The 21,481-nt window shown below is 43.9% G+C and overlaps 1 protein-coding gene across 8 annotated transcripts in view; it reads left to right on the forward strand.

Moving 5' to 3' along the window:
* TANC2 (tetratricopeptide repeat, ankyrin repeat and coiled-coil containing 2) overlaps window positions 1-21,481 on the forward strand; it is a 774,525-nt gene that overhangs the window by 651,425 nt on the left and 101,619 nt on the right. For all 8 annotated transcript variants that reach the window (XR_003092631.1, XR_003092633.1, XR_003092632.1 and 5 more), the window contains 3 exons: window positions 547-778; window positions 9,757-9,923; window positions 11,867-12,474. Coding sequence is in view for 5 of the 8 variants with exons in the window: in XM_025196865.1 (XP_025052650.1) it covers window positions 547-778; window positions 9,757-9,923; window positions 11,867-12,474 (1,007 nt within the window). In the remaining 3 variants the exon portion in view is untranslated. The remainder of the gene's footprint in view (window positions 1-546; window positions 779-9,756; window positions 9,924-11,866; window positions 12,475-21,481) is intronic.

Raw genomic sequence — 21,481 nt, forward strand, 5'->3', positions numbered from 1 at the left:
CCCCCCCCACCATCCCTTAAAAACAAGAGAAAAATATAAAGGGGTACATGAGCTGTAATTTTGAGGCAGAAGGGGTATACTTGTTAAAAAAAAGGTTGAAAACCCCTGCTTTAAGGTATTCTCTTCAAAGCACTGTCATATGCCTCTCTACCTAGCCTGACATTCTGAAAGCACTAAATAAAATGTGAGCTTAAAAAGCCGTCACAACTTATTACTGAGGTGGAGCTCTGAAATGGAGCTTGGGGCATAAGTCAATCATGTAGTACACAGACAGATCAGTTAGTTATTGTCACTGTCCATCTTTGTGAATTGCTGCTGTTTAATATCACTTGTTTCTTAAGTGGCAGATCCAATAGGTTTTGAGGATCAGTACCTGCTTTTTTCCCAGCCAATTCATCTGGATCATGTCAGAGGTAGTTAACACAAGGTCCCTTTTAAAGACCTCGCCTGCTGGAATAAATGAAAATCGCACTGAAAATTGCTGCTTTCAGACCTGCCCACCCGGGGTCTGATGTGGATATGTTTGTGTTCTCTTCCTTTTGGCAGGTTGTTGCTTATCACTACTGCCAGGCTGACAATGCCTATACTTGTCTCGTGCCCGAGTTTGTACACAATGTGGCAGCACTGCTCTGCCGCTCACCACAGTTCGTTGCATACAGAGAACAGCTGCTGCGGGAGCCACATCTACAGAGTATGCTCAGCTTGAGGTCCTGTGTTCAAGACCCCATGGCCTCCTTCCGGAGGGGAGTCTTGGAGCCTTTGGAAAATCTTCATAAAGGTACTGTGATTGAGGCTCTTTCATTCCTCTCTGAAATTTTTAACATGGCTTTTCTTTGGGTCTGTGTCCCCAAGCTGAGGAACAGCTGCCCAGCTTCCCAGGGAATTTCAAGGGCTCCAGGAGAGAAAGTTTGACTCAGGGAAGCTGAGAATACACCAAGAAACACTTTTTAGGGGGTAGTGGTAGGAGTGAAGAGGAGCCATTAAGTCCTCTCCCAATCCCTCCTTTTCTCTTGCCAGGAGAATGGAGGGGATGCTACCATCACTGCACACTTGGACTTGAGGATATTTGGTTTCATTCCTACACTAAATTTACCCCCCAAAAAACTGAAAACAGATGCAAACAGCATCTGCCTACACAGTGCTGCTTAGAATGACATGTTTAATTTAATTTGTTAGGTCAATAACAGTGTTCTCCCCTCAATTATCCATCGGAAAGTATTATCCTTTCAATCAACTCTTGGTAATTCTCAGCTGCCAACACAAATACTAACTATATAAGTCTGTAGATAACTTACGTAAAAGTGCTTGGGGTAACTGTAACAGATCATATCCTAATGACTGACTCTTAGGCTATATCAAAAGTCCTTAAGATTCTTATCATTTTCCCAACAAAACGTCAGCTTTATCTGTTTCTCTTCCTTATGTTTACAAGGAAGTTGCAATTAGTTTTTCATAATGGAGTAGCTAACTATAAGACCTTTGACCTCTATAGCAACAGACACGGTCCAGGATAGGGCTTATAAATACTGTGACCTGCATATTGTTGCCTGCAGGAATTGTTTGCATGCTTGTTTGGTTTACCCTGAATGCAGTATAAAAAACCAAGATAAAGCAGATGCAGGTCTGGCTGACTTGTTCTAGTAGAATCACTACTTCACATCTGAGCGTCTAAATTCTCAGTTTTATGTATACAATTTTGGAGTGGCTATCGACTCCAGCAGGCACAAAGGGTCTGCAAAGCTGGCTTACCTGTGCAGGTGTTGATACAAGGAAATCTCAGAGTAGGTAGGACCAGCACTGCTATCCTTCCATGCCACTATGCCTGGCATAAACGGAGTGTTGGCAGTATAGTTGGCAGGAAGGGAAGCAGTGCCTTAGGAGGCAAGCCACTCAACACAACTTAGCACAGTTCTGAGCATGCTTAAATTCTTCTGAGAGCCAAGTGGATCCCCATTTGGTCCCAAGGTCTGGGGAAAGAAAAATTTGTGTGTGTGTCTTTTTTTTTTTCCTCGAGCCTTGCATCAAGCACATCACTTCTGGATCCACAGATCAAAACTCCAGTCTTTTAGCATTGCCGATTTAGGTTCTTGGCAAACTCATTTGTAGTGAGTGTTTTGTGACAGAACAAACAATACATGAAATTTGGTTTTAAAATATATAACATTAAGAATTTGTAAATATATCAAGAAGTCTTTTACAAGGTACTTTTGAAAATTTAATGCTACTGGGACAAAGTTATTACATTGTTATTAACATTGAATGTTGTGGACAAACTTAGATTTGGGTTTCTCAAATTTATTTCAGTTTCAGGAAATCTAAACAACTGTTAAGGGAACAATGATGTGATTTCACCACAATGTACCTGTTATAAGCTTTATGAAAAACATGAGATGTTAATGTAAAAATCAGGGTTCCATAATATGAGGTCATAAAGATAGTTTCCTAGTGCCCCCATAATCATATGCAAAAGTTAAATGGAAGAACGTAATTTCAATAAAAATGGTTACCTTTTACATAGATATTAACAGTAAGTGGAGAAATAAAAAGCATTTAGGATAAGGTAATAGTAAATTGAGATTTAATGTGTAGCTCTTCTTACCATATATTTGTACTGCTTTCTGTTTTCCCTTGAATACCACAGGGTCAACTGATGTCATCAGTATACCTTTTATTTTAGATTTCTTAAAATATTTCCTAATGTTATTGAAAGGAAACAGTGAAAAGATGAACTATAGCAATAATACTTAGCCCTTTTACAGTACAATCCATCTGTGGTGCATGGCAAAAAAGGGAAAGGTTTTACAGCTAGGTACAAGGGCACAGCACAAACAAATTATTAATGCACTAGGAGCAAAATTGGATCTCCCAAGTTCACTGGATCAGAGATACTCAAACTGTGGTCCGCAGACCACCACTGGTCCACGAGCTCCATTCAGGTTGTCCACAGAAAGATTGTGGAACAATCGAGAATGTCTGTACTTGTAAGGTAAGACAACTGATATTAAAATATGAGTTGTGTGCTTTGATTTATAGAACAAAAAAAGTTTATTAAGTGGTCCACCGAGACCCTCAGCAATTTTCAAGTGGTCCACAAAAAAAAAAGTTTGAGAACCACTGCACTAGATCATACTGCCTTCCAGAAAGATGTGGTTGGCATCAAGGCCTTGAATCTCAAAAGTGTTTAGGCACCTAAATAAGATTTAGATGCCTAAATGCCTTTGGGAATCTGACCCCAAGATCATAAAAAATGGCTAGATAAGTGCTCTGGTGAACTTGCCAGAGGTAGTAAGTTCAAGATCTAAGGACTTTTCATGAAGAATGCCCTATTATTTACTTCAGGTAAATCATTTGCAGCCATGTGATTCACAGCCTACTTAATTCACAACAGGTTGCCAAATGTAGAAGGAGCACTCAGTTGTTCTGCAGTTTTATGTAAAGGGCTCCACTTCTCCACTCAGGTGGTGTTCATCAGTGGCCCTGCACAGCAGGGCAACCTGCAAAATAAAGTCAGCAGCAAACAGCCAGAACAACTTAGCAGCCTGGTGCAATGTTTGCTGCAGATATATTAGCCTTCAACTAATTCACAAACTCTTATTCTCTTGTGGGGGGAGGAACCCTACCCTGTGGAGAATCCAGATTCTGATGCATATACGGGAGGGGTCTGTGAAATATGCACATATTCCAGGCTGAACCTGGAACTGCCAACAAGGAATTAAGCCATGCCCCCTCACCCTAACCAGTGCTGGCATAGGTTAGTGAGACAGTTGCTAGATTGGCATGGGAGGACCCTGGCTTCCAACTTGCAAGCTCTTGTTCCCTGTCAGGCAGAAATGTTCTTCCTGTACTGCTGTCCACAGTTTCTTTCCACTGCCTCTCTAAAGTGCAGGAGGCAGAGTCCCATCTTCAAAAAGGGCATAGGAGAAGGCTCTGGTACAGTGTTTGGAGCACTACGCTGGAAAGTCAGAGAGCAATAGAAACTCAAAAGCCCTCTGGAGGAGTGGGATCTAGAACCACTGGCATCCTAGGAAAGTGCCATAGCCTCTCATCGGTCAGGGCTAAATCATAAGAGAACCTTCCTTCCCCTCACACTCACGTTTTGTTGCTGGCAGCCGCATTGCTGCCTGCCAACCCCCTTCCCCCCAGGTTTTCTAAAGAGCAGGTAATCTAATTAGCAGGTACTATCTTTTTTAATAAAACTGCTTCATTAAATGTGAAACATCATCTAATTTACTGGCAGGATCAAAAACAGTAATTTATAGGGAGTTCATGTAAGGGCAAATTCAGCTGTTTTGGAAAGTAAGTGCTTGTCTTTGTTGTATAAGAACTTTTTTCCCTTTTGGGAGAAGAGAAATCTAAGGTGTCTTTCCATAATGATATGCTAAATGTCTCATTTAGAATGGTCCCCTCTACAGAAATATTGGTTGCATATTGGATCCATATTCTGTAACCATAGCCAATGGGGTCAGTGAATATGGAAATCTGCCCTGTAACAAGGTTATAAATCTTTTTGTAGCAAAATGCAGGTCAAATAACTGGGAATAGGCAATCATGACCTCTTTTCAGCACTCACGTATGAGACCTCTTTTACATTTCTTTACCTGCTTGTTTCTTAGCTATACGTTTCATATGAATCAAGATAACCAAAATGCAGGAAGTAGTACAGAAAATAATTGTACCATCTATTATTGGTCAGTTGTTATTATTCTGAAACTATCTGATTTTCTAATGGCTCAAAATGTATCCCATTATTAGAATCAGCTTTTGTAGAAATGCAGGTTTTTTTGCATATACATAAGTGCACTAGCTGTGTGCCTGATCAATAGTTTTGTCTCTCTCAATAGATATAATATTATACAGTGATTTTTTTTCTTTAACAACACCCAAAGGGATCATGGGTAGCTGACTGCTAGGGCTGTGCGAAGCTTTGGGTGCTGATTTGATTCGGAGGAGATTCAGCCCGATTCAGTAGCCGAATCTCCAAATCCAGATTGAATTGGGGAACCAGTTAAAAGGTCCCAATTGATTCAAAGCTCTCTGGATCAATTCGGAAATGATTCAGAGAGCTTCAGCGATTCAGGCAATCCCTACCCGCTGCAGCAGGGAGCTGGACCCCGACTTCAAGCTGGTAAGTAGGGGCTGAGGGAGTGGGGGCTGCAGGATGGAGGAGGGGACCGTGGGGGGACCCCCACCAGGCCCCATCCCCTGCCTGTTTCCCCAGCCCTCCTGCATCCCATGGCTGCCCAGCTCGGTCCCAGCTCCTGGCCATTTAAAAAGAAGCCCCCCATTCACCAGCTGATGCCTGCTGGGGGAGTGATCCCCGCTGCCCCCCACTGTGCCATGCTACACCACATGGGGGGTCTGCCACAGCACTTTAAGAAAAAAAAAACAAAAAAAACCCTGGCTCACCGGCTTCTGCAATGGCCCCGGGCTTCGGGGGGCCCGTGCAGAGTCTCCCACATGGCATGGGGCAGCGGGGATCCCCCGGCCAGGCAGCAGCCAGTGAGTGCAGTGTTTGTTTTTTTAAAGGGCCAGAGCTGGGCCAGGTGTGGCAGCCCTGGGGAGGCTGGAGGAGTGGGCAGAGTTAGGGGGCTTGTGACAGAGCCCCCCACGTGGTGTGGGGCAGTAGGGGGCAGCAGGGATCCCCCCCCTGGCTGGGCAGCAACCAGTGAGTGTTTTTTTCCCAAAGACCTGGGAGCTGGGGCGGGGGTGGGCAGCCACTGAGAGCGGGCAGGGGATGGGGCCTGTGTGATTCAGCTGATTTGGCAGCAACTGAATCTCTGAATCAGATTCGGCCAAATCAATTCAGGACAGTGATTTGACTCACTGAATCTAATCACTGTCCCCCGAATTGGCTGAATCCAAATCCAAAGCGAATACTAGCTGCTTCACATAGGCCTAGTGACTGCATCTCAGGGACAGTTTATGATTCTAAGAACACTCCCAGAGCAAATGAGCTTGAAGAGAGAAGATTTTCAAAGCCAAATAGAGAGGTAGATGCTCACTTTTTAGAAATTGCTGGAAGTTGATGCCTTTTTCTGAAGCCTTTGAAAATCCCAGGCAATGCAGCTTGTGGTTTTAGAATTGTATAATTCGTAGATATGATGTCTCACATAAAAAGAACTAGGGAACAGTCCTGCATGGGTTGAGACTAAGTGGGTGACTGCATGGGATGCCTGTTCCTTTGATTCTATAAGTTGGGACCTACTGAATTCATGATTGTGCAGTTTTCACAGGAAGTATGAAAAATAGCAGGCTCCATGAAAAATGGCAGGCTTCGCGATTTTGGTATGCTCGCTGCAACAGAAAAAACAAACTTAACTGCAAGCAGAGAAGAGTGCAGGAAGTCCTTCATTACTGAAACAAGGGGGGGGACAGGGACAATCAGGACAAGAGGGAGCAAATTAGAGGCTGAGTCTGATGTGGATCAGTCCAGGAGCCAGTCCCGGGCCAGTCAGGGAAGTGAGAGGGTTTTGGTGCTGGCTTTCAAAGTGGCCACCTGCAAGCTGGTACAGCATGCTGCAGCCTGAGTTGGATTCCTCAGCCGGACCACCGAGAAGAAAACCTCCAACCACTGAGAAGAAATCCTCCAAGACAGCCAAATACGTTTCAGCGCTGGACCATGTACGGCAGTATCCTGCAGGGATCTTGCACACAGAGGCAAATTGTTCTGTACTGCCTGCAATGTCCAAGGTTCACATGAAGCAGTGGTGAACATCCTGCTGGAGAACCTTGATCACCTGAAGTTAAGGGATTACTTAAACCAAAATGTGCGGAGTGCTGGCAGTTTCCCATGTTTCCCATGTGCCAGCAAGCACACCACCTTTTGCCTTGCCAAGCTGCTTTGCCAAAACTATCTCCCTGCAGTGATTGCTTTGCATGTACAGTCCACAAAGTCTGCATTGGCAGAATATGAATCCTTCTCCATTGTGGCTGATGAAGCCACCAACCATCAAGATAACTATGTGCTTCACATTTTATTTATACTGAGGAGGTGGACAGATCGAGATCTGCCTAAGTTTCAAACTGAGCCGGACTACCTCACATCTGTCAATTTTTCTACCATGTCTCAAGTCATAATGAAGGTGATTGCCAGCTATGGCTTAGAATTTAATATGACCTCAGCATTCCTGTGCAGCAATGCCATATATATGTGCAAGGCTTTCTCTGATGTGTTCCAAGAATGCTGCTCAGCGTTGTTCATGCCACCTGCAGTGTACACATCCTGTACCTAGTAACATCTGCATACAGTTCCTCAATTTGGATTGCCTGGTGTCCTTCAAGAAAGCCTTCAAGCACTGTCCAGGCCACAAGGCCATAAGGTCCAGTCCAAGAAGTCCATCACTAGTCAAAATGGAGACTCACATGCCACTTTGTCACTGCCATCAGAGCCTTTGCTCACATGGTGGAATTCATGGTGCAATGCAGTCCATTACCATGCCAAGCATATGCAATACTATCCACAGTTTGAGAGTGAGGAGCTAGAAATCACACCCAGCACACAGTGCATGCTTAAGCTTCACCATCTCTTAAGGCAAGGCAGTACTCAAGATAAAGTGATGTTTGTGGGTGAAAATGCCACCCGGTTCATGGAGCTTTTAATGTGGTGTGAAGGCTGGTAGGCTGTGATCATTCTGCCATCTGGTAGGCTGTGATTCATCAGCACACAACAAGCTGATGGTTTTGATAAATTGGGTCGAAGACATGGCAACACAAGAACTATCAAGCTGTCCTCATGAAAACCAGCGGAGACAAAAACTGTTCCAGGCAATAGCTGTGAAACTGAAGTAGTACTACAGGTATGACTTGTCACTACCATCATGGTTCAGATAACTGGCTACCTCTTTCCTTAGTTCTGTTCACATTTTGGACCCTGACTGGGTGTATGTTCTGAGTTGTGACCCTCAGCTACTGAAATCAATCCCTGGATGGTGGAAAGAGCATGACAATGAATGTGCTGTTTACGTGAACTTTGTCAAAGAGTGCCGGATGCCTTTGCGTGTGCCTGTGTTCTGTCTGTGACTGGTTTCCACATCTCTGTGCCCTGGCAAAATGCTGTCTCATCATTCCAGTGAGCTCATTGGATGCTGAGTGTGCCATCTCAGTGTACAGACAAGTGTTCGCCCCACAGAGACAGAGAATGTCTGGAGCAACTGCCACTGGATGCAGCATGCAGCATTTAATAGCTAGCATGAATTGCTTGTCTCAAGGTTCAGTAAACTCCTTTTTACAATGTCCTTTAATAGAGTCTATATAGGTGGTATTAGTCAAAGTGTATAGTGATGGTATTAGTTACAATTCATGTCGTGTATAGCATTAATTTCATAAGTTATTTCAGTTTAGAGTTTAATTAAATGGTTATATTGCTTAGTAATGCATCAATGAATGGCTTCCATGGGCTTAATCATGAGATTAAGCCTGCAGAAGCCATTAAAGGAAACATTATTAAGCAATTAAGCTATGGTTTCAGGCCATCTGGCAATCTGTGGGGAGGGGTCAGACTGCTAGGGCCCCTTGGCCAATCAGAAGCATGGGGGGGCCCCGTACACTCAGCCCATGAAAAAGGCAGCTGGTCCTGGGATCTGCCTGCAAAATGGGCTGGCCGCCTCCTTGAGTTTGGTAGATCCCTATTTATGTCACTTTGGTTTGTGGTAGAGAAGCAACTTGCACTGAAATTCCTTCTTTTATATTTAACAAGCTACAGCATTTGTGATATCATTGGGTTCTAAAACTTTATTGCTAAAGTTGAAATTCAGACTTTAATATCTGTTTCCAGAAATGTTATCTTCATTGCCTTAAAGCATCAATCTTTGTATTTCTGTCATCAGCAGCATGAAACTCTCCCATGACACTGTTTTCAAATGTCTACATTCAGTGATTAGTACATATATTATGGTCTGGGCCATATAATTCAAATCAGACTTTCCCAGTTCATTAGTCTTAAGATTCAGGCTCATTTGGGACAATTTCTGCTGAACGGAGAGCACTATTTTGAAAGTTTGTGTGACTAGCTCCTACACATGATAATCAACTTGTGCTCAGACATCTATGAATCAGATTTACACCTGTTTTAAAATCTAACCCAAATGAGCATTATTTGGTTTAAAAGCCTCCTATGTGCCTTCACCACATATATCACTGTGCTATCTCATAGATCAGGAAAAGGCAAGGAGACGTCTTGCTCTCAAAAGGGCTTTATTGTGACAGCTAACACACACAAAGATGGCTGACAACTTCCTGTTGGTGTCATCAAGTCAGCCCTTGGGAAGGGAGTTAATCCTTCCTACGACTACAATTACAATGTGAATTAGGGGCAGGTGCTAGGAACTCTCACTTTTATGTATATATACGCATATGTAATACATGCATCTAGCTATTGTAAATGTTGAAACAGGTTTTCATCAAAGTGTTGCTGAAGTTTAACATCTGGAGTGTAAAGTTCTGTTAATATTCATGTCAAAATTTACTGAAAGATCTTGCCTTCAGGTCTTAGATAAAATGGCTATGCCTGTTTAAAAATTACCTCCCCCGCCAACTCAATTTTGACAAAGTACTATCAAAATTGTATACACGTTGTTAGTTAAATACATATTTTCTGAGTCCCATTCACCTGCCCACTGTGTACAGCCAGTGTATCCATAGATATTGTTGTTTTTGCTTTATTTTATCTTCAGATAAGAACAACATGGTGACTAATTAGCATGGAGCCAGGCTGCTAGCCTCTGAACTAAACATTTTTTCTTTTTCTTACAATCTCAGAGAGGAAGATCCCTGATGAAGATTTCATCATATTAATTGATGGTTTAAATGAAGCAGAGTTTCACAAACCAGATTATGGGGACACCATAGTATCATTCCTGAGCAAAATGATTGGAAAATTTCCATCCTGGCTAAAGTTAATAGTAACAGTCAGGACAAGTCTACAGGTACAGTGAGACTGTTTCTGGGTAAACACATAAACACTGAATATCTTTGCAAAATGGGTTTTCACTCCTAAGGTCTTAACTAGTATCATATTGATTTGATTATTGATTGTTTTGTGAAGTTATCACATTTTATCACTCTTTTGCACCTATCTGTCTGCACTGGATTCAAATTGGCTTTTGTGTGAACCTCTACCACTGACTCATGCCAGTAATCCTTATTCAGCAAGGCATTCTATTAACTTCAGCAAGAAAGCTCATGTGACAAAGAGCTCCCTGCTGTCAGTGAGCATTACCAGTTACAAGTTTGTGAGGCAAGGCTGTTAGGAAACCGGATTTCTCTTATCCCAAATGAGAGAAGTCGGTGGACAGGATTTCATGCGTACATTCCTCCTTGGACAGACAGGGCTTATGTGTTAGATTTGTTAAAACTGAGAGAATCATAATCCGAGTCCAAGAAATTATTTAGCTCCACTAGGATTGATTTTTAGGTTGGTTCTGAGATTTTAGATATAATGTAGATAACACTGCTCTGTGTTTTCATCTTAGCTCATGCAGAAAATTCAGTTTATATTGGTAATCATTACAACACTAGCATCTTTGGACCTCGCAACTAAATGAAAGCCTAGAAGAAAATACATAAAGTATATATAACTAGTCTTTAAAGAGTTAAAAATGCCTGCATTTTTAGAGCCTATGCAAAGTAGCATAATGAAAAAGGGCAGGAAGTACCAATGAATCAGTTTTAGCCGTAATTCTTCTAGACGCATCTGAGATGTAGTTCGCCACTATCATAAATTCAGACATGCATTGGCTTTCAGTTTTTATTGGCTGATTATTTTTTACAATAGCAGGTTGCACAGTCTTCTTACTACAGAGTTAATTTCCCTTTGTTTTAAGGTTGTTTACATTATATTTTGGAAAAGGATTATGTCATGTTTGTTTCAGTGAGAATTTTATATTGTAATCCTAGCATTTAACCTGCCTGCCATTTAATTGGTCAGGGCTTTTGGAGCCCTACATTTTTTTAAAATTATATGGTTGATTCTTTATCATGCTTAAATTTTGCTTTTTGGGAAGCTGGCCAATACAGCTTCCTGACTCTCCCCAGTTTGAGCAGAATCACCTCTTTCAGCTTTGTCCTAATTGAGGGTTCTTTGCATAGAGACTTCTCTATGGAAAACCTCTGGCAGGGTTAAATTCATTTTATACTGCTTATGCAGCATAAAGTGAACTTACAAGATCAGTGAATCCTGCCCACATTGTCCCTGTGATGCATAGTAGACACAGAGTTCTGCACTACACGCTCTTTCAGAAACATCCTTTCAGCTGAGAAAAGATTGAACCTACTGCTGACTCTGAACAGATCAACAGCATATAGAGTATTTAACTATGGTCTTTACTGTACAGTAGTAAATCTCTGTTATTAGCTGTGCTAAGATTTCAATATACCTCCCTATTAATCAGCTGCTGCATGATACTGAGGATTGCTAGAGTCAGCACTCCTTGAGATATACTCAACTGTTTCAACAAAAGTCCTACAGTGTTGGACTCTATCAGCTTTGACTGCCCACGCATCATTCCCTAATCTGTCAGCATTTTATATGACAGCACAGAGAACTGATGGTATGTGTGAGAGTAGCTGGGGTGGTTTTGGGTTTTAAAAGCATTGCCCTGTGTGCTGGGATTTAAAAGCATTGCCCTCCAGCCCCTTTCCTAGGAAAATATATTAGGAAAAAATGATTTCAGGTTTACAAAAATGTTTAGATATTCATCTAAGTTCATAAAGTCTTTGGGTCACAAACTGTCATCACAAGTGCTTGCTCAGCACCTAACAAAGAGGGCATTGATTGGAACTGGTATGTGCTGCTCTAATACAAATGTTTATTTTTGTTAATAATAAGCACTTCTAACACGAATAATTGCTTTTTCTTTTCTTTTTTTAGGAGATAATAAAATTGTTGCCCTTCCATAGGATATTTCTGGATAGACTGGAAGAGAATGAAGCCATAGACCAGGACCTGCAAGCATATATCCTTCATCGAATACACAGCAGCTCTGAGATCCAGAACAACATCTCCCTTAATGGCAAAATGGACAACACTACATTTGGCAAACTCAGTTCTCATCTCAAGACCTTGAGTCAAGGGTCTTATCTATACTTAAAACTCACTTTTGATCTCATAGAGAAGGGCTACCTGGTACTAAAAAGCTCCAGCTATAAAGTAGTCCCAGTCTCTCTTTCAGAAGTTTACCTGTTGCAGTGCAATATGAAGTTCCCGACACAGTCTTCCTTTGATCGGGTTATGCCTCTCTTGAATGTGGCAGTGGCATCTCTGCATCCATTAACAGATGAGCATATTTTTCAGGCTATTAATGCAGGTAACATTGAGGGTACTCTGGAATGGGATGACTTTCAGCAGAGGATGGAGAATCTTTCCATGTTTCTTATCAAGCGGAGAGATATGACACGAATGTTTGTTCATCCCTCTTTTCGAGAGTGGCTTATCTGGAGAGAGGAAGGAGAAAAAACCAAGTTTCTTTGTGACCCTAGGTAAGTAAGAAAGACATTATGAATTTGTTAAAATCTCTGACGCATTCCACTGTCTCATCTTAACCCTTTTGATCCATGGGTTTGCATATAAATAAGGAGTATACAGTCCAAAGGGGAGGTTTTTTTACTGTCTTCTACAAAAGCATAGCATCTATTTGACATAGATGACAGAAAGATGAAAGTGAAACAGCAGATACATGTCTGTATGTATTGGGCCAACTTCTAGAATCACTCTATTCATGCAGCTCCCATTAATTTTGGAACCAGAATGAGATGCAGAATAAGACTGCACTGCATTTTTGAAGTGTGAATGTGTTTCACATACACTGACATAATAAGGCAAATTATTAATTGTGTTTCTGGCATAGCTATTGTGAAGCTAACTTTTAATTTCTCCCAGATGTATATTCCATATAAACCAGTCACGTAAGAATTCTAAAACCTTATTAAAACAGTTCCATATTTCAACTCCAGATTGGATGCAAGTAATTCTCACTGTAATTTTAGCAGCCCATCCCAACAGGGGCAGTCTCAATTTTTCTAGTCCATTCCTTGAAACAGGGATATAGATACTAGGAAACAGTCATTCATATTCTAAACCACTGCAATCCATCTCCTTGACTTATTAACAGTCAATACTAGGAAAAGGGATGGTGTCTGCTGAAGCTGAAAGTTATGCAAGGTGACAGCTATTCACTTCATTAAAGCAAGTAATTGCTGTTAGCTTGGCCAAAGTAAAAAATATATTTGCCACCCCAGGTTTGGAAGGGTTTTTTTAATGATAAACAGTCTTTAGAAAGAAAAAAAACAGAGCTGCTTTGAGAGAAATATCACATCTGCTTTAGTAGATTCTGTGCAGCACTTTGTCACCCAACCTTTGTAAAGCATCTTCGAGTTGAATGCAGTTACCTTTAAATCAATCATTGTTAGTTAATTTAAAAATAATATCCTTCCCAAGCATCAGTAGGTATCTCTCGCCATACAGTGTGCTTCCCAGCTTGCATTACACAATACAATAAAATCCCTGTTATCCGTCACGAGTGGGGAATGAGGGGTGCCAGGGTATCTAAAAATGCTGGTTACCTGAGGCCGGTGGTTTTCGGCCACATGCGAAGCGGGGCTGTGGTGGGTGGCAGTCGCACGCAGAGCAACTGCAGCACAGGGTGGTGACTAGCAGCAGTGGCCGCTGTGTGTGACAGTCCAGCTCCTTTCTGTCCATGGTCAGTCTGAAAGTTGTACACAGTTTCATCAGATAAAAGATGACCCTCCGAGTTACTAGTCATTAAGCTTGCAGAATCATCACTGCCCCCTTCTCTGGTGGGCCCAAACCTACAGCCTTAAGAAAAAACTTTAATACTTACTGTTGATGATTAGTGGTACCAGAAAACTCGCAAGAAAGTAACTCAGAAAAAGTAGTCTCTTTCTTTTTTTGCCCCAAACAAAATTAACCTGTAGAAGGTTAAGTTGTGACATTGTATACCTGTAGTAGTAATGAAGGTTATTTGTACAGCTTTATAAATATAAGCACTTCAGTTACCCATCTTCTTGGTTTTGGTCCACATGGGTTTGTGCTGTCTGAATTTTCCTTTGAGTTCAGGCTTGCTATGTTTCACCTAGCTTTGCTCTAAAACCAGGGCTGCCTATGGGCTACATGTGGCCCACAAGAAGTTAGTTTGCAGCCCCCAAGCTCCCACCTGGCCTGGATGTGGGGCAGAGCACTGTTGCACAGCCACTGGTGCCGAGGAAGCCCATAGCATAGGTTGCCGGCATGGTGCAGGCCAACAGAGAAGCTCATGCCAAGGGAGTTGACGGCTGGGATACTTGTTTCTGTGTATCCATGTGCGTGGTGCAGCAAGGGAAGTGCCTACATGCCTGGTGCAGTGAGGGATTGGGGAGAAGGGAAGCAACCACCTGCCCAGTACAGCAAGGGGGTAGGAAGTGCCCATGTGCACAGGACAGTGGGGGAATGCCTGAGGGGCCTGTGGCCCACATTGGTGAGGCCTGTGGGGTGTGCAGCAGCCCCAGCCTCTAAGTTGGACAGCCCTGCTCTGAAACCATGCTTATGAATTTCATATGGTTTTAGCATGAAATCATGAATCAGTCTTGACTCACTCAGCAGTTAACAAAACATTTGAAAAAAATATGTTGAGGATCTGGTTTCATGCAGTTTCATGAGCCCTAAGCACAGCATGAACATCTTTGACAGCCTTCACAACTAACATAACCTGGAGCTTTGAATGTATATAGAATCATAGAATCAATGGACCGGAAGGGACGTGGAAGATCATCAAGTCCGGTCTGCTGCCACAGGCAGGAGGTTAATGCGTTCAAACTAGTTCAACGTGGTGCTTATCCAGCCTCCTCTTGAACACCCCCAAGGATGGCGACCGTACCACTGCTGCTGGGAGTGTGTTCCAGGTTCTAGCTACCCTTACGGAGAAGACATTCATCCTTATGTCCAGTCTAAATCTTCCCTCTGTTAATTTGCATCCATTGGTCCTTATCCTCCCAAGGGGTGCCTTCCTGAAGAGTTGCTCCTCCAGATCTTGATGCTCCCCCCGACATACTTGTAAGTGGCTATCAAATCACCTTTCAGTCTCCTCTTACTCGAACTGAACAAGCCTAGTTCCCAGAGTCTTTCCTCATCTGGCCTATCCTCCAGGCCCCTGATCATGCGGGTGGCCCTTCTCTGCACCCTGTCAAGCTTATCTGCATCCTTCTTGAAGTGAAGGGCCCAAAACCGGGCACAGTACTCCAACTTCAGCCTCACCAACACTGAGTAGAGAGGGAGAAGCACCTCCTTGGATCTGTTGGTAACACATGGGCTGATGCACACCAGAGTTCTATTCGCTCTGCTGGCGGCTTCATCGCACTGTTAGCTCATATTCATATTCATCTTCTGGTTGACTGTGACCCCCAGGTCCTGTTCAAGTGCTGTGCCAGCCAGTAGGCTGCCACCTATCCTATAGTTATGGTGAAGGTTCTTCCTACTCAGTTGAAGGACCCGGCACTTTTCCCTTTTGAACCTCATCTGATTCTGATCAGCCCATAGAACCAGTCTGTCTAGGTCCTCCTGGATCCTTACCTTATCCTCTGGTGTGCCCACATTTCCCCACAGCTTGTTGGCAAACTTAATCATAGAGTATTCCACCCCTTCATCCAAGTCTTTAATAAATATGTTAAAAAGCATGGGTTGAAGCACCAGTCCCTGTGGGACACCACCGGAGGCAGTCCTCTCGGATGAGGCCATCCCATTGATCACAACTCTCTGGGACCAGCCTCTAAGCCAGTTATCCACCCACCTCACCATAGGCTGGTGTAGGCCAGTACCCTCCCATTTAGTTGAGAGAATTTCATGGGAGACAGAGTCAAAGGCCTTACTGAAATCTAGGTAAATGATGTCTACCACATGTCCCTTGTCCAGCTGGTTAGTTACCTGGTCATAAAAGGACACCAGATTTGTCAGGCACGATCTACCCTGCACAAAGCCATGCTGGTTGTTTCTTAATACCCTGTCAGTTACAAGCTTGTGATTGATGGCCTCCTTAACAATTTTTTCAAAAGTTTTCCTTAGGACCAAAATCAGACTGACCGGTCTGTAGTTTGCAGGGTCATCCCTCCTCCCTTTCTTAAAGAGGGGTATTACGTTAGCCCTCTTCCAGTCATCCAGGATCACTCCCAAGTTCCACGACTTTACGAATACCTTCGCCAAAGGCCCTGCTGTGAGTTCAAGCAGTTCTTTTAGGACTCTTGGATGTTGGTCGTCTGACCCAGCGGACTTGAAAATTCCCAGTTGCTCTAAGAGGACCCTCACCTAGTCAGGGCTGATTTCATGTTGTCTGTTGACAACCCCATATTTCCTGGGCCTCTAGACAGGTGCACAGCTCCTGTTAGCTTTCTGGAATACCGATGTGAAGTAACCATTTAGGAGCTCTGCCTTTTCATGGGGATCTACTGTGAGCTGCCCCTCCGTATTCAGTAGGGGTCCCACCGTGAAGCTCAATTTTTTTTTTCTTGCACCCCATGTACCTGTAGAAGGACTTTTTGTTGTCCTTAATTTCAGATGCCAGCTTAATCTCCATGCCTGCTTTGGCTTTCCATATCTCATACCTGCAGACCCTGGTTATATAAGTGAACTCTTCTCTGGTTTTTTCCATTGCCTATATGTGTCCTTTTTCTTTTTCAAAAGTGCATTAATCGTCACCATATTGCATACTGTACCTTCGCTGGCCTTGAGTATACACTGCTGACATAAAGGAACAGAATCATACTCTAAAGGAAATTAAATCCATCTTCACTCATATAATAAACAGAAACCAACTTCCATGTTTTTCTGCCTTTATGTACAGTTTTCCCTCGCTTTATGCGGGTTCTGTATATATTTATTTGCTCTTATGCAATGACCTTTTTTATACCCAAGATTCGTCATATGTGAGGTAAATTCACTCATTCGATTGGCATAGGCACGCTCTCCCCTCCCCCAAGCAGGTAAGTCTGTGGGGGGAGGGGAAAGGGCTGTGAGGCCAGGGCCCCACTCTCCCCACCCCTGCTGCAGTTGCTCTAGGTGCGGCCGATGCTAGCTGCCTGCAGCTGCTGGGCTGCGCCATGCCCTGAACCCCCCGGGGCTCCGCTTGTCCCTACTCACCCCAGCCCCTGGGCTGTGCCATGCCATGGTGCAGGAAGCTGATGTCGGCTCCTCCTGCGGCCACTGCAGCAGAGGCTGGGGTGAGTGGGAACAAGCAGAGCCCCAGGGGGCACGGGACGCGGTGCAGCTTGTCCTCGTTTACCCCGCCCCTGCTGCAGTGACCCTGGGAACAGCCAACGCCAGCTGCGGAGGGAACTGTCAGTGGGTGTGGGGCGGGGGGCTCAGCTCTTGCTTCTGTGCACACCCTGGGAGGGTTGTGGGCTGGGGGGCTGCGCGGGGCTCTTCCTGGGGGGCACATGCTCCTGGATCTGCACACAGGATGAAAGCAGGCTGCTGCCTACCCCAAGCGCCGGGAAGAGCCCGGTGCCACCGCCGGCCCCAGCCTGCAGTGGCAGCTTGCTCTCATCCTGCCCACAGATCCAGGGGCATGTGCCCCATGGGAACAGCTTGGCACAGCCCCCCAGCCTGCAGCCCTCCTGGGGTACACATAGCAGCAAGAGCCGTGCTCCCCTGCCCTGCACCCACTGACAGTTCCCTCCACTTTGCTCCCTGCTACAGCCCCAGGAGCAGTTGACGCCACCTGCTTGTAGCTGCTGGGCTGTGCCACGCCCATCCTCCCGCCTCTTCCCTAGCCCCGGCCTCACTCCCTCCCTACCTCACCACCGTAGGAACGTATCCCTATTTGTTACCTTATAAATTGGGTTTCCTTTATGCAAATTCAGTTTATGCGCAGTTTTCCAGGAACGCATATACCGCATAAAACGAGGGAAACCTGTACTTCAAAACTCAGATGGCCTACGATATTATAACAGACTCAGTCCTAGGCATTAGTTTATATATGTATTTACCATATTAATACATAAATAGCTGAAAAAGGAGGGGAAAATTATTTTAGTAGTTATGTAGTCCTAGACCAAAGCTAGCCAGACTTTCCTTATTTACCGTACGTCTCACGAGAGACAAAGATGAAACAGTTTGATGGATTGAGACACAACAGTAAGTAATACAGGCTTCCAGTAACTTATGGTGCCCAGAGTAAAAGCCTGTTTGTATTGAAGGACTAATAAATATCTCTAATGCATTACATATGCTAATTTTACTCTACTGTGATGGCAGAGCTGAGATATGTTTCAGTGATTAATGGAGAATGTCCCCTGAGATTTAGCTATTGTATAACTTCAATCCTCCTGTCCAGCTTTCAGGAAATGGTCGATACTAAAACGCTGAGCTCCAGGCATGGTAAGCACTCAGCAAGAATTAAGAAAAGCAATGATTTTTCACTTCATTACAATAATAGGAGCACAACTTAACAGTGATTTGGCTAATAATAGGAGCGGTATATAAAGACGGTTTCATTTTGCTTGAAAGTTTGATTTCTTTCCATTAATGTGGGAATTGCAAGGGTATTCTGGTGGTTGGTTTGGTTTCCTTGTTCAGACACTAATAGCTAATCCTGTGCTTGTAGACTTCACCATGAAAATATGGTAGAGGCCCAGGTTGCTGAGGCTGATTTTTCTCATGAGAATAGATTTAGAGCTGAAGTGTATTCATGTGAAACAGCTCTTAATTGACTCTCCCTGGCAGAAGCTAACAGTTTTCGAGGATGTTGTGGAGGAAATTGAGAAAATAGGACACTGCAGCTTAGATGGTCTTTTCCCTTCCATTAGTACAACTGAAAATCTCCTTGCTCCATCCTCTCAGCAGTACAGAAACACAGTGGGGGGAAGGGACAATGACTGAAAATTATGTTCAAATTAGCACATGTTGTTCTAACAACATATGGGAAAGCAATAGACCCTCTGCCTCCAGTTTTTTCTTTTAGCCTATTGTGTTACAAAGCTGCTTCTTCCCTTTAATGCTCAGCATGAAGTTTCTAACCAAGGCAAAGGCTAATTGGCACTGAAGGGAAACACTATCATTTTAGGCTCTCTCACAAGGGAGCTACTTGGTACTGACTGTTGGTTAATAACAGGACATGAAAAAAGCTGTTGTTGCAGATCCTGCAATAATGACTTCCCTGGTCTGTCGGAGTAGCTCTATTAGCTAGTTGTATTATTTGACAAACCATATAAAGCAACATATGGAGAGACTGTACCCAAAAAAGCAGTCATCAAGATTAATTTATCTTCATTTTCAGTCTAAACAGTGTTTATACCACTGTGGTGTTTTTCACGTGGGTTTTTAATTTACAACCCTGTGTCCAATGAATCCATGGACTTTTTAAAAAATTAGGACTGATAGGGAAACTGAGTCACTGAGGGGTGAAATAATCTTTCTAAGACCAGATAGTAAGGCAATTACAAGCAAATATAGACCCAGTACTTCTGGTTCTGTGTCTACTGCTGTACAATGTGCAAACATCAAACATATCCAGAGTCTTCTGAGATGAGTCTTTTTTTTGTTTGCCTATGATAAGCACATGTAAGGTGGGAAAGAGGCAAGCATTTCATTGCTTTTGCACATGCTTAATTCTCACTTTAGCACCTCAAGACAGTACCTCCTTCCTCCAGCTAGATGTTGTTAAGCCAAAGCAGAATCAGGAAGTCTCTGCTGCATTTGTTCACTAAGCCCAGTTCAAGAATCAATATAATGAGGAAAAATCTACATTTACAAAAATGAACCTCTCTCTCCCTTGCTGTCGAGAGGAGGATTTATCTTACTGCTGAGTCATTTTGGTTATGCATATGTGCTTTCTACACTCAAATTTAAATCTGCAGTAAACCTTTTAGTGGGGACTAGTTCATTCTCATTTCACCTGCTTGAATCTGCTTTAGCAAAGAAGTTGGTAGTGATTCTTGTGTTGGAGTAGAATATCTGTCATTAAAAATGCCTTTGGAGAAATGGCCCACAGTGGGCATGTCTACATGTACATATTAATGCAGAGCAATAAACTTCAACACTTATTGCACCAAAGTTTATTACCTCTGGGTGCCATGTGTGCTCCTGGAACCGCAGCATGTTGAGCTGGGTGAGAGCAACCCTGTCTGACATGGGGCCCAGGGGGTCAGCCTGCCAGCCCAGAGCTTCTCTAACCTGGCTTAATGTGCTCTAGACGGGCAGGCTGGGGTACAACGGTGCTCCAGTCCAGGACTAGCTGCCAGGCAGTCCCATGCTGAAGCACCCTCATGCCCTAGTCAACCGCATCAGCATCTACACATGCGCTGCTGCAGAGTAAAAACTCCACAGCAGGATAGTACTTATATTTACAAATACTATCTTGCTGTGTGGTTTATTAGTTTATTCCAGCCTAACAGGGCCTCACATGTAGATGCAAGGCACTTACTGTGGAGCTAATTCGTCTGCTCTGCAGTAAGCATCTCATGTAGAAGCACCCTGTATATTTTTACTAAATGAGTATGCAGCTTTATCCTCATTAGACTTTAGATGTATAGCTTTCTGTCTGAGTTCTTGGATACCTATAGTCACCTTTCCAGAGGTGCTGAACACTTGCAGATAAAAGAAATTGCCAGCTCACAGTTTCTTTAAAAAATCAGGCTGCTGGAAGCTAGACTCAGATACAGTACAGATGCTGCTCAGCCAATTTGACTAGGCAAACCTTAACCAAGCTCCAAAACCTTGCAGAAGAATAAATCTGTTCTAGTAAATTTTCCCTAAACCACACAGAGAATTGTGCGGGCCCTCTCCCGATCCCGCCTGGATCGCCATGTGCGAGCTCTCTCCCGATCCCATCTGGGTCGCCATGTGCGAGCCGGGGGCCCGTCTTTGTGCACACAGGCTGTAGCCGGCAGCCCGGGCACACGGGGCTGGAGAAAACCGCGGTGCGGTATAGTACGCTCGAGCTAGAATCAGTCACGGAGGCGTAATGGTTGATTGAAAAGATTATTTACTTACACCCAAGGTGGTCAGCTTTCCAGGCATAGCTCCGCTTGAGTTCTCAGTGGAGGACTCTAATAAACTCGGTTCCTTGACCCCGGAGTGATTCAGGCTCCGCGGGTTCAAGAATTCGTTCCCACGGAGCAGCTGTATCTCCATGAGTGTTACTCGGTTCCCAGGTCCCCCGGAGTTGTTAAGACTCCATGGGTTCGACAATGGGGTCCTTAGGACAGGGATACGTCTGGACTGCGATCGGCGACGGGGAGAGGCTGGAGGTTAGTTGCCTCGGAGTCGTTAAGGCTCCGAGGGTACAGTAAATAGGTTCTCCGGAGTTGTTGAAGCTCCGTGGGTTCGACAAATTAAACCTCTGTTGCCCTCTTAAGGAAAAAGCTGGGTTCGTATGGATCAGCAGCGCTTAGAGATCTTCATGCTCTTTTCCCAAACTCCACGTGCTTTCTCTGTCTCCGACTTGGGCGGAAACTACCCAAGCCTTTTGTACGGCTAGCAAGCCACGAACCAGCCGCCACA

The sequence above is a fragment of the Alligator sinensis genome, unplaced genomic scaffold, assembly GCF_000455745.1.
Source record: "Alligator sinensis unplaced genomic scaffold, ASM45574v1 scaffold444_1, whole genome shotgun sequence".
Classification (NCBI taxonomy): domain Eukaryota; kingdom Metazoa; phylum Chordata; order Crocodylia; family Alligatoridae; genus Alligator; species Alligator sinensis.